This window comes from Callithrix jacchus, chromosome 1, assembly GCF_049354715.1.
Source record: "Callithrix jacchus isolate 240 chromosome 1, calJac240_pri, whole genome shotgun sequence".
Taxonomy (NCBI): Eukaryota; Metazoa; Chordata; class Mammalia; order Primates; family Cebidae; genus Callithrix; species Callithrix jacchus.
Window position 1 is genome coordinate 28,951,601 of NC_133502.1, and position 14,579 is coordinate 28,966,179.

At 47.2% G+C, this 14,579-nt stretch overlaps 2 protein-coding genes across 15 annotated transcripts in view; one reads left to right on the plus strand and one right to left on the minus strand.

The window, feature by feature from the left end:
• The window catches only part of DCUN1D2 (defective in cullin neddylation 1 domain containing 2), a 36,405-nt gene extending 30,832 nt beyond the window's left edge, over positions 1-5,573 (minus strand). For 2 of the 7 annotated variants that reach the window (XM_078336731.1, XM_078336618.1), the window contains exons 1-2: positions 5,393-5,437; positions 2,619-2,755 (exon numbers count right to left, since the gene is read on the minus strand). Coding sequence is in view for 2 of the 7 variants with exons in the window: in XM_078336860.1 (XP_078192986.1) it covers positions 5,166-5,537 (372 nt within the window). In the remaining 5 variants the exon portion in view is untranslated. Of the gene's footprint in view, positions 1-2,618; positions 2,756-5,165 lie in introns of all 7 variants that reach the window. The other 5 variants (XM_035294711.3, XM_078336669.1, XM_078336860.1 and 2 more) reach the window with 4 other exon arrangements.
• Positions 5,574-5,821: 248 nt separating this feature from the next.
• Positions 5,822-14,579, plus strand: part of SLC9D1 (solute carrier family 9 member D1) — a 59,573-nt gene continuing 50,815 nt past the window's right edge. For 7 of the 8 annotated variants that reach the window (XR_013521851.1, XM_054251967.2, XM_054251971.2 and 4 more), the window contains exons 1-2: positions 5,822-6,063; positions 10,518-11,041. Coding sequence is in view for 6 of the 8 variants with exons in the window: in XM_054251967.2 (XP_054107942.1) it covers positions 10,598-11,041 (444 nt within the window). In the remaining 2 variants the exon portion in view is untranslated. The remainder of the gene's footprint in view (positions 6,064-10,517; positions 11,042-14,579) is intronic. The other variant, XM_078336562.1, reaches the window with a different exon arrangement.

A 14,579-nucleotide genomic window follows, 5' to 3' on the forward strand; every position in this document is an offset into this window, starting at 1 on the left:
AACTTAATAAAAACAACACTGGAAAAGAAAGTGACTTACTAGCTTCTCTAAATCCAAACAGACCCTAGAATCTACTGAATGCTAATGTTTTACAAAAGTGCTTTCCACAGTAGGGGGTAATTTTTTTACTCAAATTTTTATAAGGAATTTATACTCAGTCTTGTTCAAATAAAAATGAGACAACTTGTAAAAACACATGGAAGGAATCCTAACGTAACTTATAGAAATATACAGAAGGATAACAAGGTATGGATGAGAAAACTTGAGACTGGGGAAAAGGCATACCAGGAGGCCAGGGGTGCTGTTAGTACAGGGACATGCCTGTCACATGTCAGAGCTGGAAAGCAGGCTCCAAGCTTCCCCAGTGCCACAGCAAAGAAGATATGATGAGTTAGGAAAATACGTTTTCATAGGATCTAAAACCTTAGCAGCAGCTCAGAAGTGGTACAGACCCTTCTGGCCTAAAACCTGAGGGAAACATCTCCTGTGGCTCCTCATGAAGTTCAGCGTTCCCTTGTGTATACCAATTCCTCACCAAAATGCCAACCACGTACAGCAGAGCCAGCCTCCAGAGTTTTTTTCTTTTTTGAGACAGGCAATCAAAAAGCATGGTGCCAAAATACCAGAGGACAATTCTGCAGGAACATTAAGATAATGCTGTCCAGATAGACACTCCCTGGTTGCACCTGGGACCCTGGGGTCCTCAGGCCTCTCAGGAGTACCACAGAACTACCTTCCTGAGGTAGTTCACCAGCCTGGCTCACTCTCATTCACACAAAGTGCACAGCAGAGGCTTCCACAGGCTGTATGGCTTATGATATAACAGGACTGAACACAAGATTTGAGAGCCTATCGTTTATGGAGCCAAAATTAAGATATTTGCAAAAAATAATGGGTTTATTATTGCTAATTAAATACAGAAATATTTCAATACTTTCTATTTTAATTTCTAATATGGTAAATATTGATGACTATTACCCACATAAACAATGGCTCTCATTTAAGAATGACTGGGGCTCCAATCATTCTGAAAAATATACAGGAAATGTGGTTCATATACACCATGGCATAATACACAGCCACAAGAAGGACCAAGATCATGTCCTCTGCAGCAACATGGATGGAGCTGGAGGCCATTTTCCTAAGTGAACTGATGCAGGAACAGAAAATGAAAAGCCACATGTTCTCACTTATAAGTGGGAGTTAAACACTGAGCACATGTGGACACAAAGAAGGAACAACAGACACCGGGGCCTGCTTGAGGGTGGCAGGAGGGAGAGGATCACAAAACCACCCACTGGGTACTGTGCTTCTTACCTGGCTGACGGTATCATCTGTAAACCAACCCCCATGACACGCTACTAACCTTTATAACCAACCTGCACATGTACCCCTGAACCTAAATAAAACAAAAAACAAACCCCAAAACAATATAGGACTCCTGACAGGAAACACTTTGAGAACTGCTAATTCAGGGGAGTCCAGGGAATTAACATTTCGGCTACTCAGAACAATGAGTGTTGAGCATTTGGGAGTCTTGGATCCCTTCTGGAATCTGATGGGTCATCGTTCTGCCCTCCAGGAAAACATATATGAACCTCACATGTGCAGGCAGCTTTGCCTAAAATTTCAGGGGTTTCACAGATGGCTTAGGTCTATCTGGAAAGTCCTGATAAGGTAGGAGAAGGTAGAACTCAGGTTAAGAACTGATGAAGATCAGAAACCTTCACTGAGCCAGCTTTCTCTCGTAATATTCCAGACAGCAGCCATCTCAGGCTTGTGGGCCAGCTGGTACGTTGCAAAAGCAGACAGCCACAGTGTTCCAATAAAACTCAATTTACAAAAACAGCTAACTTGTGGGCTGTAGTTTGCTGACCCCAACCTACATTCTAGAGGAATAAATGAATACATATTCTCTATATTATTTCCTGAAATTGAGCTTTTGAAAAGAACTAAACAAAGAATTCAAGGTTGTATTCTCTGGTAAGATCAAATTTAACTAAATTAAGTCAGATCCCATATTCTGTGACAGTAAGGTGACAAAAGATAGAGCTAGTGTCTTTTTATGAAGTTGAAGCCTTCTCAAGGGAGGGTGAGCAAAGCCGAGAGTTACCTTAAAAAGTTTAGGATAAAGGCACAAGTGCAACCCCCAAAATGGTCCACCACTAAGAATAGCCATGACATCCTCATTATGGAAGTGGCCATGATTGCTAGATTTAAAAGTTCTGCCATGCTACACAACAAAATTTAGTATGTCCATGTAACAGAATAGAATTTGGCATAAAAAGGAATGAAGTATTGATACATGCCACAACATGGAAGAAGCTCAAAAGCACGATGCTGAGTGAAAGCCAGGCACAAGAAGCTACGCAGTGTACAATTCCACTCAGAGGAAATATCCAGAATAGGCAAATCCACAGAGAGAGAAAGGTGAGTGGTAGCCAGGGGCTGGGACAAGGGAGGAGTTGAGAGTGACTGCTGATGGGTGCAGGGCTTTCTTTTGGGGCAACAACAATGTTTTAAGACTAGATAGAGGTGGTGGTTCCACAAATTTGTGAACATATCAAACACCATTCAATTGTACTCTTTAAAATAATTTTATGTCACATGAATTTCACCTAAAAAATATGTCCACATTGTACTCGTTGGACTCTCCCAGACTATTCAGCAGAGTAATATCCTCTTGGGTGACTGAATTATTCAATCAGCATTATACAACGATGGCTCCACATCAAGAGATCTGGAATGTGGATACCTGGAAGACATGATGGTGTTTGATCCTGAGCTCCCGCCCATCACCCCTTGAAGCCTCCTCTAATATGTGACATTGTTACACCAGCAGCCTAATTTCCTAGAACTCTAGAAGAACAGATGCAGGAGCACGTGGATTCAAAGTGGTTTTGGATCATTACTGTTAGCTACAGAGGGAACCGAAGGGTATCCAGAAACAGGGAGATCCCCCCTGCAATCTACTCAAATTGCCTGATGTCACAAGATATGGCAGCAAACCCTGAACTGCACGGTGGTGCCAAGGCACTGGTTCAGAATGAGCAAGAGAAGCTCTGAGGTCTAGGCTTAGCCCATTAACAAGTCTCTGGCCAGTCAACAAACCTGCAATCATTTGACGTCACCCCTTACAGGTTTCTCCATAAAATAACAGCAATTAAAGCAATGATGAGTAGCTAAGTCTAAAGACTATGTGCTTCATGTCCAAAAGTGACTAAGAGACCCAAGTGGCCTCTTCTGAAGAAGGGAACTGGCATAAAGCTTCTTAGGAAACAAAAAGGCTCATCAACTAACAAACTACAGGGGTGAGAAAGAAGCCCCGAGTGCCCTGAGACAGGACTAAACTCAGGTCAAACTAACAAAGGCCCAGATGTTGGCAGGAAGCTTTGAGTGGACCCAGATAGGACTGAACCAGGCCAAACAAATCAAGGTCGATCCACCGTGGAACCAGGGCCGCCCTTCGAGCTGACAACCTTCACCGCGGCTTACCATGTCATGCAAATTCAATTAAGGCCAGCTTTTCAAGTGTGTATGTAGGGGGGTATTTTCTAGGTTTCACTATTTTATTCTGTTAAAATGTACACAATTCTTGAAATAAAAATCCGGACAATCCAGCGGAAACAGCAAATAAAATCTCTAAGCTATAAAAAGTCTTAAACATTTTAACTGTGACTTTGTGTAAAACTACTCATATAATCTGGCATCAAGGATACCATAGGTCAAATCAAAGAAATTACTCTTACAATGTCCTTGGGTCAACTTACAAGGGGCTGGCAGGCCAATCATTTTGATCAAATAAACTGTATAAGCTTATGGATCACTTTGACGCTGTTTTGGTATACAGCACACTTGAGGGAGGGGGAGTGAAATTCATCCCCGCTCCGCAGCAGTGGAGGAGCTGATAGATGCTCATAGACGCTTCTCTCCCGCATTCTGAGCGTGTTCAAGTTTTCCCCAAGCTAAGTTCCTGTGTATTCTGCCCCTTTCCTTCTAAAAGGCGGAGCGAACTACCTCTACCTGCCCAGGTGTGCACCCTAACTCAAGCCACCTCGCTGCAGCCCGGCCTCCGCAGTGACCCCTGAGGGTCACACAAGCCCGGCTGCCGCAGTCAGCGGGACCTTCACAGCTGCTCCTTCGAACAGCACTGCTGATGGCTCCCTTCTCCTCCAAACCCCATCCTCTTGATTTCGACACATTCTAGCCTCCTGGTTTCTCCTACCGGCCCTTCTCAGTCTCCTCTGCGGCTCTTCTCCCATCCTGACACTCTGTCCTCACCCTCCACTCCCCTCTACTCGTCACCCTGTCCCTTCCCGGCTCTCTGTGCTTTAGCCAGGGCAATCTTTCAGCTTCTAGACGACGCCATCGCCTACCACCAATGCATCGTCTGTGCGCACCGTTTCTTCTGCCTGGAGCCACGCACAGCTGGCTGCCCCTGGCACCTCATTTTTCCTCCAGCTAATTTCCAGAGAATTCTCCAGACTTCAACTCACATCCTCGGCATCTGACACCACTTCCCCGCCCGCATCCTACAGGTTCCCGGAACCCGTGCCTTGGCCCTTGACCCAGCCGTGGTGAAACAGTTGTGTATCTGGTGCGTGTCTCCCCTGCTGGGCCATCAACTCCTTCAGCGCCAGAATCACGCCTGGCCCAGCACCCGTCACCGCCAGCAGCACCTTGCTGGCCTCTGAAGCGCTGTGTACTAAGTCCCATCCATCACCATGGTTTCCACCACACTTCAAAGCCACTGAGGCGCACCCCGGCAGCCTCCCTCCTGGGCCGCAGAACTATCAGCTCCACAGACGCACAGCCTCAACCTCCGGCCAGCGCCCCGCCGCCTCGCCTTCCCCTCCCGGCCACAGGGCCGCCCCCACGAATCTGTGCTTCTCGCGGGTTCCTTCCTGCGCGGTTTTGGTCAACAGCCTCAGCACCTGCACGGTCGCCCGCAGGAGCAGCCGAGCCCTCGCTTCCGTCGACTCCCGTTTCCCAGCCGCCCTGGGAAGCCCCGGCCCCCGGCCCCCGCCCCGCCGCCCCACAGCCCCCCCCGGCCCCCGCCCCGCCGCCCCACAGCCCCCCCCGGCCCCCGCCCCGCCGCCCCACAGCCCCCCCCGGCCCCCGCCCCGCCGCTCCACAGCTGCCCCCGGCTCCCGCCCTCCTCTCACGCTCAGTCGTCCCTCGCCGCTCGGGTCAAACCCGCGCTCCCCACGGTCCCGCGCCTCCCACGCCGCCGCTCCGGCTCGCAGGCCCCCGGCGCACTCCTCCCTCAGCCCCGCCCGAAACGCCCCACACAGCTCGCCGGGCTCGGCCCCACCTATCCCGCGCGCCGCCAGCGCTGACCTCGGCGCCCGATCCCGACTCCGACCCGCAGAGGCGACGCCAGGGAACCTACCATCTCCCTCGCGCCGCCGGCCTCTCGCCGGCCCCGGCCTTCTGCGCAGGCGCGGCGGTCGCTCCGCCCTAGTCCTAGGACGGCCGCGGCCCGGGGCTCCGGGGCACTGGCGGGAGCCGGCCGCGTGGACTCCCACTCCCGGCATGCTCAGCGCCGCCCGGGGGCCGACGGGAGCTCTCGCACCACCCCTGCCCCAGCGCTCCGCCTTTTCGGCGCCGCCATCCCGCTGTCGCCCCTGCTCGTCCCACCCTCTGTGAGGGCCGTGGCTCGCGCCTGCGGTGACCGATGCCGGCCTGAGGCTCCCAGGCCCCACGCCGGCCGGGAGGTGCTCTTGGAAGAGGAGGGCGACGAGTCGGTGCACAGAACTCCATCTCCCGACATGCCCTGCACCGCCCCGCCTCTTAAAGAGGGCTGCGACTGCGTCTCGGCGGGCTTCCCGGGCGGCGACGCTGGGTGAGGGTGGCTCTCAGCTTGGCGGCGGCCGCTCCTTCCCGGCCTCCTGGCCCCGGTCCCGCCTGGCAAAGGATGAAGGGAAGCCCTCGGGCGCTGCGGTCCGAGGCGACAGACGGCGTCCCTCTCCGCCCCTCGGCTCCCGGCGCCTCAGAGCCCTGCCCAGGCCGCCGGATGGTGATGCTCTGGCCTGGCTGGTGGGCGCGGCCCCCTACGTCCCGGTGAGCGCCGGGCCTTGTCCTAACGGGGCTCTTTCCCGGGGGTCCCCTTCCTTCCTTTCCTCTCCCTCCCTGGGGCTCCCCTTCCCTCTCTCCCTCCCCGGGCTCCCCTTCCTTCCCTCCCTCCCCGGGGGTCCCCTTCCCGGGCTCCCTTTCCTTCTCTCCTTCCCTCCCTCCGCGGGCTCCCCTTCTCTCCTTCCTTCCCTCCCCGGGGCTCCCCTTCCTTCCCTCCCTCCCCGGGGATCCCCTTCCTTTCCTCCCTTCCCGGGCTCCCTTTCCTTCTCTCCTTCCCTCCCTCCCCGGGCTCCCCTTCCTTCTCTCCTTCCTTCCCTCCCCGGGGCTCCCCTTCCTTCCCTCCCCCGGGCTCCCCTTCTCTTGCAGGCGCTGTCTCCCGGGGTCGGGTGGTCTGTGTGGCCTGGGGTCCCGCTCCTCCAGGCCTTGCCTAGGCGTTATTGGCTGAGGCCCACATTCTAACCTGGCATCCACCTGCGTTCCCACCCTGGCCGCCCGCGTGGACTCGGGACCGCCCGGGCCGGCGGCGGGGCGGCGATGCAGCCCCATCCCTGGCGGCCCCTCCTGTGGCGTCCGTGAGCCAGGGTTGGACGCCTGCGCTGGGGAAGCGAGGCCGCTGTGCTTCCTAGTCACTGCCCGTTTTTCTGGTTACTCTGTCTTACAAATTTATTTACCGGCTTTTTCAAAAGCAGTGTCCTAATGATTGGATTGCGATATTTATTTATTTATTTATTTTTCTTTCCTACAAACTTGACTTAAATATTCTGAAACTTTTTTGTTGTTGAGACAGAGTCTTGCTGTCGTCCAGGCTGGAGTGCAGTTGCTGGTCAAGGCTCAAGGGATTCTCCCGCCTCAGCTGCCTCAGGAGCTGGGGCCACAGGGGCTACTACGCCCCACTAAGTTTTTCATTTTTGATAGAGACAGGGTCTTGCTGTGTTGCCCAGGCTGGTCTCCAACCCCTGGCCTCAGGCAGTTCTCTCACCTCAGCCTCCCAAAGCGCTGGGAGTATAGATAATTGTGTCATAATACAGCAGTGGCATGAACCACCGCACCCAGCCTTTTTATTTTGAGATGTTACAGATTCACATGTATTTGTAAGGAGTAATATAAAGAAATCCTAGAGTGCCTTGCCCTGTTTTCTCCAATGGTAGCACCTTGCAAAACCATAGTATATGCAGGAAGTTTTCATTGATCAGATCCCCTGACCTGCTGAGATTGCACCGACTATATACACACTAGTGAGTGTCAGTCTACAGCTGTGTGTCTTCTCAATGAAATTGGGATTTTTTTCACTTAGCCTTGAGATACATCCGCATTGTTATATGTATCAATAGCTCAAGATACAGAAATTCTAAGAAAGTAATCCCAGCACTTTGGGAGGCTGAGGCAGGCAGATCAGCTGAAGTCAGGAGTTAGAGACGTGCCTGACCAACATGGTGAAACCCAGTCTTTATTAAAAACACAAAAATTAGCTGAGTGTGGCGGTGGACCCCTGTAATTTCAGCTACTCGGAAGGCTGAGGCAGGAGAATGGCTTGAACCCAGGAGGCGGAGGTTGCAGTGAGCTAAGGTCACACCACTGCCCTCCAGCCTGGGTGACAAAAGCAAAACTCAGTCTTAAAAAAAAAAAAAAACAAAAAAACACACTACATTACAGGTATTCAAAGTCTTTTTTTTTTTTTTTGGAAATGGAGTCTCACTGTGTCACCCAGGTGCAATCTCCTCACTGCAACCTGTGCCTCCCAGGTTCACATGATTCTCCTCCCTCAGCCTCCTGATTAGCTGGGATTACAGGCGTTTGCCACCATGCCTGGCCAACTTTTGTATTTTTAATAGAGACAGGGTTTCACCATCTTGGCCAGGTTTGTGTCAAACTCCTGACGTCGTGATCCACCTGCCTCAGCCTCTCAAAGTGCTGTGATTACAGGCATTAGTCACTGCACCTGGCCTCCAAAATGTCTTTTTAATAATTAGAACAGCTAAAGATGCTTACTTATTTACTCAAAAAACATGCTACAATTTGGTAGCCCGTAGGATTTTGGAGGCAAGTTTGAAGGTGAAATGAGTTTGAAAAAAGTGATTTGTATTTTAAGGATCCATAAATAATTTCACTTTCATGTTATGAGTATGTTTCAGTGGGAAATTTTAGTATAACTGCAACTAAAATCCTCCGTAAATCATAAAAATTAATAGCTCCCTTTGAGGGACACCTAATTTCAGGAACCTGATTGAGGAAGGAACCGGAAATGAACATAGAGGTGTCATTCACACATGAGCTCTGTTGAAAATTACTTTTCTGGAGCATAAAATCCATCAAAGAATCACTTTTTGGGATCTTTTGGGGGAACTGGGAGGTGTAAGGGAAGCATCTTAAATTTCTATCCTGGTTCTGGAAAATACTTATTGTGCACTTCTGAGGTAGCTGTTGATTTCTTTAGCTCCCTTGGAAAGAGAGAAGCTTAGCAATTGAGTGAGTCATTAAAATAACAGCTTAGCTATATTGCTAGGCATGACTAAATGATTGCCTCATTGTTTTTAAGGTGGTAAATGTGTACTTAAGGGTGTACACGCGTACTTAAAGTGTATTGAAACTAACATAAAATTGGTTGGAAGAGCATATTATTTATCCTACACCTGTTCTAGGTAAGTGAACACTCCGTGGAACGTGCTTATATCCCTTTAGGAGTCAGTCTCCAAGATTGTTCTGTAATTGAGCACTTTCTAACCAGAATGTCGTCTCTTCTTGGTGACTTTTGCTGTGATTCTGATGAGTGACTCCTGTTGTCTAACACTACTGTCTTCAGGACCTGCTGAAGTGCGCACAGTTGCTGAGCCCTCACTGAGTCTTCTGGCCTCCAGGCTTTTTGAGTTCTCCTGTTTGTTTCTGTCAGCTGCCATTTCATGGTTTGGGCAGAATGCTGCCTCCAGAAATGCCACCCTTACTTTCGCTGCATCAAATCTGTTTTGTCTGAGAAACGAGATTAAAGTATTAGAATTTGGGTTAGCAGTGAAATGGAAGTATAGAGATATGGATATATGTTTTAGTAACCGGGTTTCCAGGCTGGGGAATCTTTGGGATATGGACGATTGAGTAGGAATTCCTAACAGTCCATTGGGTGCTGCTATAAAGAATGGTTAGGTTAATATTTTGTTGTTTCCTTTCAACCGTAAATCTGCATAAGTGGTAGGTGTTGGTTTTGCTGCCTTGTTTGGCTTAGCTGCCTGTGGGCTCTTAGTGGCTAAATTTCGTGGACTCGGCGTTTATTCCTTCTTCTTTCCAGAGTCTCGGTTTCCAGCCTCTAAGCTCGTTCTGCCTTAGTGGCCTTTGCTGGCCGCTGTCTCCACCTGCTCCCTAAACAGTGCTCAGTCTGGGTGCACTGCCCTGCCCCGTCTTGTCACGGCTACTGCCATACTGAAACTGTCCTCATTCCCCCAGCAGTCATGTTCAGAAAGCAAGTTCCTGTCTGTGCTCTGCCTTGCCAGGATAAATTAACATACATTGTTTTCGGTCTTCCTAAAGAAAAGTAGAGACGGAGACTGAATTTGGATGATAGCAAAAAGTTCTAGAGATCTAGGTATTGTCACATATATATACGTATATTTTAAATTCTTGACGTCTTCTTAGCACTTGACTGTAGACTGACTTTGGCCATGTGGCAAAATTTCAAATGATTTTAGGAAGCCCACAAAGCTAACAGTAGGTAGCTCAGAAAATTTCGTTTCTGGAGTGACATGAGTGGTGTCCCCAGGCAGTCCACTGACTTCTGACGGGAAGTTGATGCTATTTTCTGGGTTTTGATAACATGGACTCTTCCCTTTTTTTTTGGAGACAGAGTTTCACTCTTGTTGCCCAGGCTGGAGTGCAATGGCATCATCCCGGCTCACTGCAACAAACCTCTACCTCCCAGGTTCAAGGGATTCTTCTGCCTCAGCCTCCTGAGTAGCTGGGATTACAGGTGCACACCACCATACCCAGCTGATTTTTGTATTTTTAGTAGAAATGAGGTTTCACCACGTTAGCCAGGCTGGTCTCGAAATCCTGACCTCGTGATCTGCTCACCTCAGCCTCCCAAAGTGCTGACATTACAGGTGTGAGCCCCTGCACCTGGCCAACGTGAATCCTCTTAAATAGACTTGGTTTCTGTATTTTGTACATGGTAGAGTTGGTAGAGAGATGAGGCTGTTTTCTTTAAAAAAAAAAAAAAAAAACTTCCATAAAGATGTAACTGACCTTTAATCATCTCAACCCTTCACAAGGCACCATACAAGGTACGTCAACATTCAGTATTTGGTTTTAATCTCAGTGCAATAGTTTAGATGTTGATGTTAATCTAGGAAAGATTATATTTTCTTTAGAAAGGTATCAGTTTTCTGGATCTGATTATTTAATACTTTGATGAATAGTAATGAATCATTCAACTATATGTGACCATAACTCTTTTTCAGCTGAAAATGTGTATCTGAAATGCAAGGTCAGCAAGGCAGAGACCTGTGGATTGCCGTGCCCTGCCCTCTGAACCTGGATCATGAAGGTGTTGGGAAGAAGCTTCTTCTGGGTGCTGTTTCCCGTCCTTCCCTGGGCGACTCAGGCTGTGGAGCACGAGGAGGTGGCACAGCGTGTGATCAAACTGCACCGTGGGCGGGGGGCAGCCGCCACTCAGAGCCGGCAGTGGGTCCGGGACAGCTGCAGGAAGCTCTCAGGGCTTCTCCGCCAGAAGAATGCGGTTCTGAACAAACTGAAAAATGCAATTGGAGCAGTGGAGAGAGACGTGGGCCTGTCGGGTGAAGAGAAACTGTTTCAGGTGCACACATTTGAAATCTTCCAGAAAGAGCTGAATGAAAGTGAAAATTCTGTTTTCCAAGCCATCTACGGACTGCAGAGAGCCCTCCAGGGAGATTACAAAGATGTCGTGAACATGAAGGAGAGCAGCCGGCAGCGCCTGGAGGCCCTGAGAGAGGCAGCAATAAAGGTCAGTCAGAGAGAGAGAGATGTGGAGAGCGCGTGCCCACATCCTAGGGAGAGCCCACCGCGGAGCTGGGGGCCAGAGAGGAAGGGAAGGCGTGAATGCTGCTGATGTGTCCTAGCTGTTTTCCATGGAAGTCACATCTAGAAAAATCTCTAATGCGAGGGAGAATCTTTTCCTTTTCCATAATGGTGTAGTTCTTACTTCTAGAAGGAGCCACTCATGCTTTTCTCTACGGAGAAGTCCCCTGGTAATTCAAAAAGTTATTCAAGTTATATTAGTAAACTGATACAAAAATAAATATAACTTAAATCAACATTTTGCCACTTTGCTGAGTTTCTGACAGGAGTTCCTTTTAGTGTGAAGTTTCACTTTTCTTCAGTGGCATAATATCGAAAATAAAAATATTAAAATTAGTTTTAAACTAATGTATACATTTCAGTTTAGGACTTTGACCAAGTATGCTTTTAAAGTGATTAGAAGTTTCTGAATTACTGTGTCAGTTGTTGTATTCGTTATTTTTTTTTTTTTTTAGGGAAAAAGAGAAAAAGAAGGGGAAAAAAAGAAAAAGAGGGAAAAAGGAATATTACTTCATTCCTAAAATGGGTTTCAATAATGGCCGATCAATATTTTGAGTGTTTAAAGTGGTTAATGCATATTTTATGTGTTTAAAATGGAGACCTCTATTGTGTTTATTTGTTCTGGCTCTGAGTTCAAGTCCTGGATATCGTTATCAATTTGTTGTCTCGTTGAATCTAAATCTCATTATGTGTCTTATGTATCTGGGTGTTAAGATCTCTTATTGTTACATTAATCCTTTTACCCTTGCATCCTTGTAGCTTTGAAATCTATTTTATTAAGTGTGAGAATTGCAACTCCTGCTTTTTATTTATTTATTTTTGCTCTCCATTTGGTTGGTGAGTTTTTTTCCATCCCCTTGTTTTGAGTCTTTATATATCTTCAGATATATCGTTAGATTTTGTGGATAATGTATATTTTGTGTGTTTAACATGGAGAGCTCTATTGAGTTTATTTGTTCTGGATCTTAGTTCCAGTCCCGGGTATCGTTATCAATTTGTTGTCTCCTTGAATCTAAATCTCATTATGGGTCTTATGTATCTGGGTGTTAAGATCTCTTATTATTACATTAATCCTTTTACCCTTGTATCCTTGTAGCTTTGAAATCTATTTTGTCAAATGTGAAAATTGCAACTCCTGCTTCTTATTTATTTATTTTTGCTCTCCATTTGGTTGGTACATTTTTGTTTTTTTTTTCCAACCCTTTATTTTGAGTCTATGTATATCTTTGGATATACCGTTAGATTTTGTCTGTATCTTTTGATTGGGAGATTTGGTCGATTTAAATTTAGGGTTGCTGCCATTTGTTATTAACTGGCTATTTTGTCCTTTCGTTGATAAAAATTCTTCTTTATGTTAATGCTCTTTACTTTTTGGTGTATTTTTAGAAAGGGTCATACTGGTTGTTCCTTTCTGTGTATAATGCTTTTAGAAGTTCTTGTAAAGCAGGCCTGGTGGTAAAAAAATCTCTGAGTACTTGCTTGTTCCTAAAAGATTTTATTTTTCCTTCAAATGTAAAGCTTAAATTGGCAGGATATGAAATTCTGGGCTGAAAGTTCTGTTGATTAAGTATATTGAATATTGGCCCCCACTCTCTTCTAGCTTGTAGGGTTTCCGTTGAGAGATCTGCTGTAAGCCTAATAGGCTTACCTTTATGGGTGACTTGATCTTTCTCTCTGGCTGCCCTTAATATTTTCTCCTTCGTTTCGATCTTGGTGAATCTAATGATTATGTGCCTTGGGGTTGGTCTTCTTGAGAAATATCTTTGTGGTGTTCTCTGTATTGCCTGGGGTTGAATAGTGTCCTGCTTTGCTAAATTAGGAAAATTTTCCTGGATAATGTCCTGGAGAGTATTTTCCAGCTTGACTTCATTCTCTCCGTCACATTCAGGTACACCAATCAAGCGTATATTAGGTCTTTTCACATAGTCCCATATTGCTTGGAGACTTTGCTCATTCCTTTTTATCCTTTTTTCTCTATTCTTGTCTTGTCGTTTTGTTTCATTAAGTTGGTCTTCTACCTCTGATACCCTTTCTTCTGCTTGATCCATTCGGCTGTTTAAGCTTGTACATATTTCACTGAGTTCTCGTGTTGTATTTTTCAACTCCATAAGTTCATTTGTATTCCTCTCTATATTGTCTATTCTTTTCAACATTTCATCTAACCTTTTTTCCAAGTTCTTAGTTTCTTTACATTGGGTTAGAACATGTTCCTTTAACTCCCAGAAGTTTCTTATCATCCACCTTTTAAAGCCTACTTCAGATAATGGAACACAGTCCTTTTCCATCAGGGCTTGTTCCGTTACTGATGAGTCCTCTTCCATCAGGGCTTGTTCGGTTGCTGATGAGTCCTTTTCCATCAGGGCTTGTTCCGTTGCTGATGGGTTCTGATTTTGAGTATACTCGGCCTTCTTAGGCTGTTTTTTTCCCTTCATTGTAAATGAACCGCCTTTCTAATTAGTTTTCTGAGTCGACGTCCGACTTATTGATTCCCAGTGCTGGGATCCGAGCAACCCACTGTGGCAGCCTAAATAGCAGCGATAAGACTGATGGTGCTCTTCTGCCCGGGAATCTCTGGTCTGGCTTCCCTCTTGAGTCCGCAACAAGCGGCTCTGACTTCCTGGAGCTCCAAACTCCGGTTAGTAGGGGAAGCAGTCCTGTTGGCTCTGCATGAAGAGCTGCTGCGCGGAGACGCCGGCAAAACCGCTGCAGCGGCCACAAAGAGTCGCGCTGGCGACCCGTGGGGCTCCTCCACTGGGAATCAGCTAATCGGTGAGTGAGGAAAATTCGTCTAATGATGTGGCGTAGTCTCGTTCTCTGAGCTTTCACTGGGAGCTACAATCCTGAGCTGTTAGTGGTCGGCCATCTTGGATCCTTCTTTTGTATTCGTTATTTTTTAAAGCTCTCATTTCTTGAGTACCTGTTCTACACCAAGCCCTTTAAATATATAAAGTCATCTTCACAGAAAAACCTGTAGGATTATTCCACAGCGTGAAAACTGGAGAAAATACAGACATGAAACTTTCTTTACTGAAACATATCTTGGGGTAGAGAAATAGGACCATCAGACAAGTGTATAAATCAAGGTTTTTCAGTAACACTGATTCATTTGTCTGGCCTGTGTGATATGTGCGTGAACTGTGACTGTACAGTGGAGACGTGACAGTACCTTGGTAGTAGGGTCTAGATTTGTGGCTCTTTTATTATAGAGAAAAAACATGAGTTTGAGTAACATTGGCTCAAATATGCACACTTCATAACACGTCAACAGTAGTTTAACATACACTGGTTATTATCTCCTATGCTGAGATTCTCCAGGTGCTGGTGACCTGCAGCTATACTAGCCCTCCAGTCACGTGCTCGACCTGCAGCAATGTGTGTGAGACCTGCAGCTGTGTGTCAGACCTGCAGCTGTGTGTCAGTCAATCTGCAGCTGTGCGAGACCTGCAGCTGTGTGCAAGACCTGC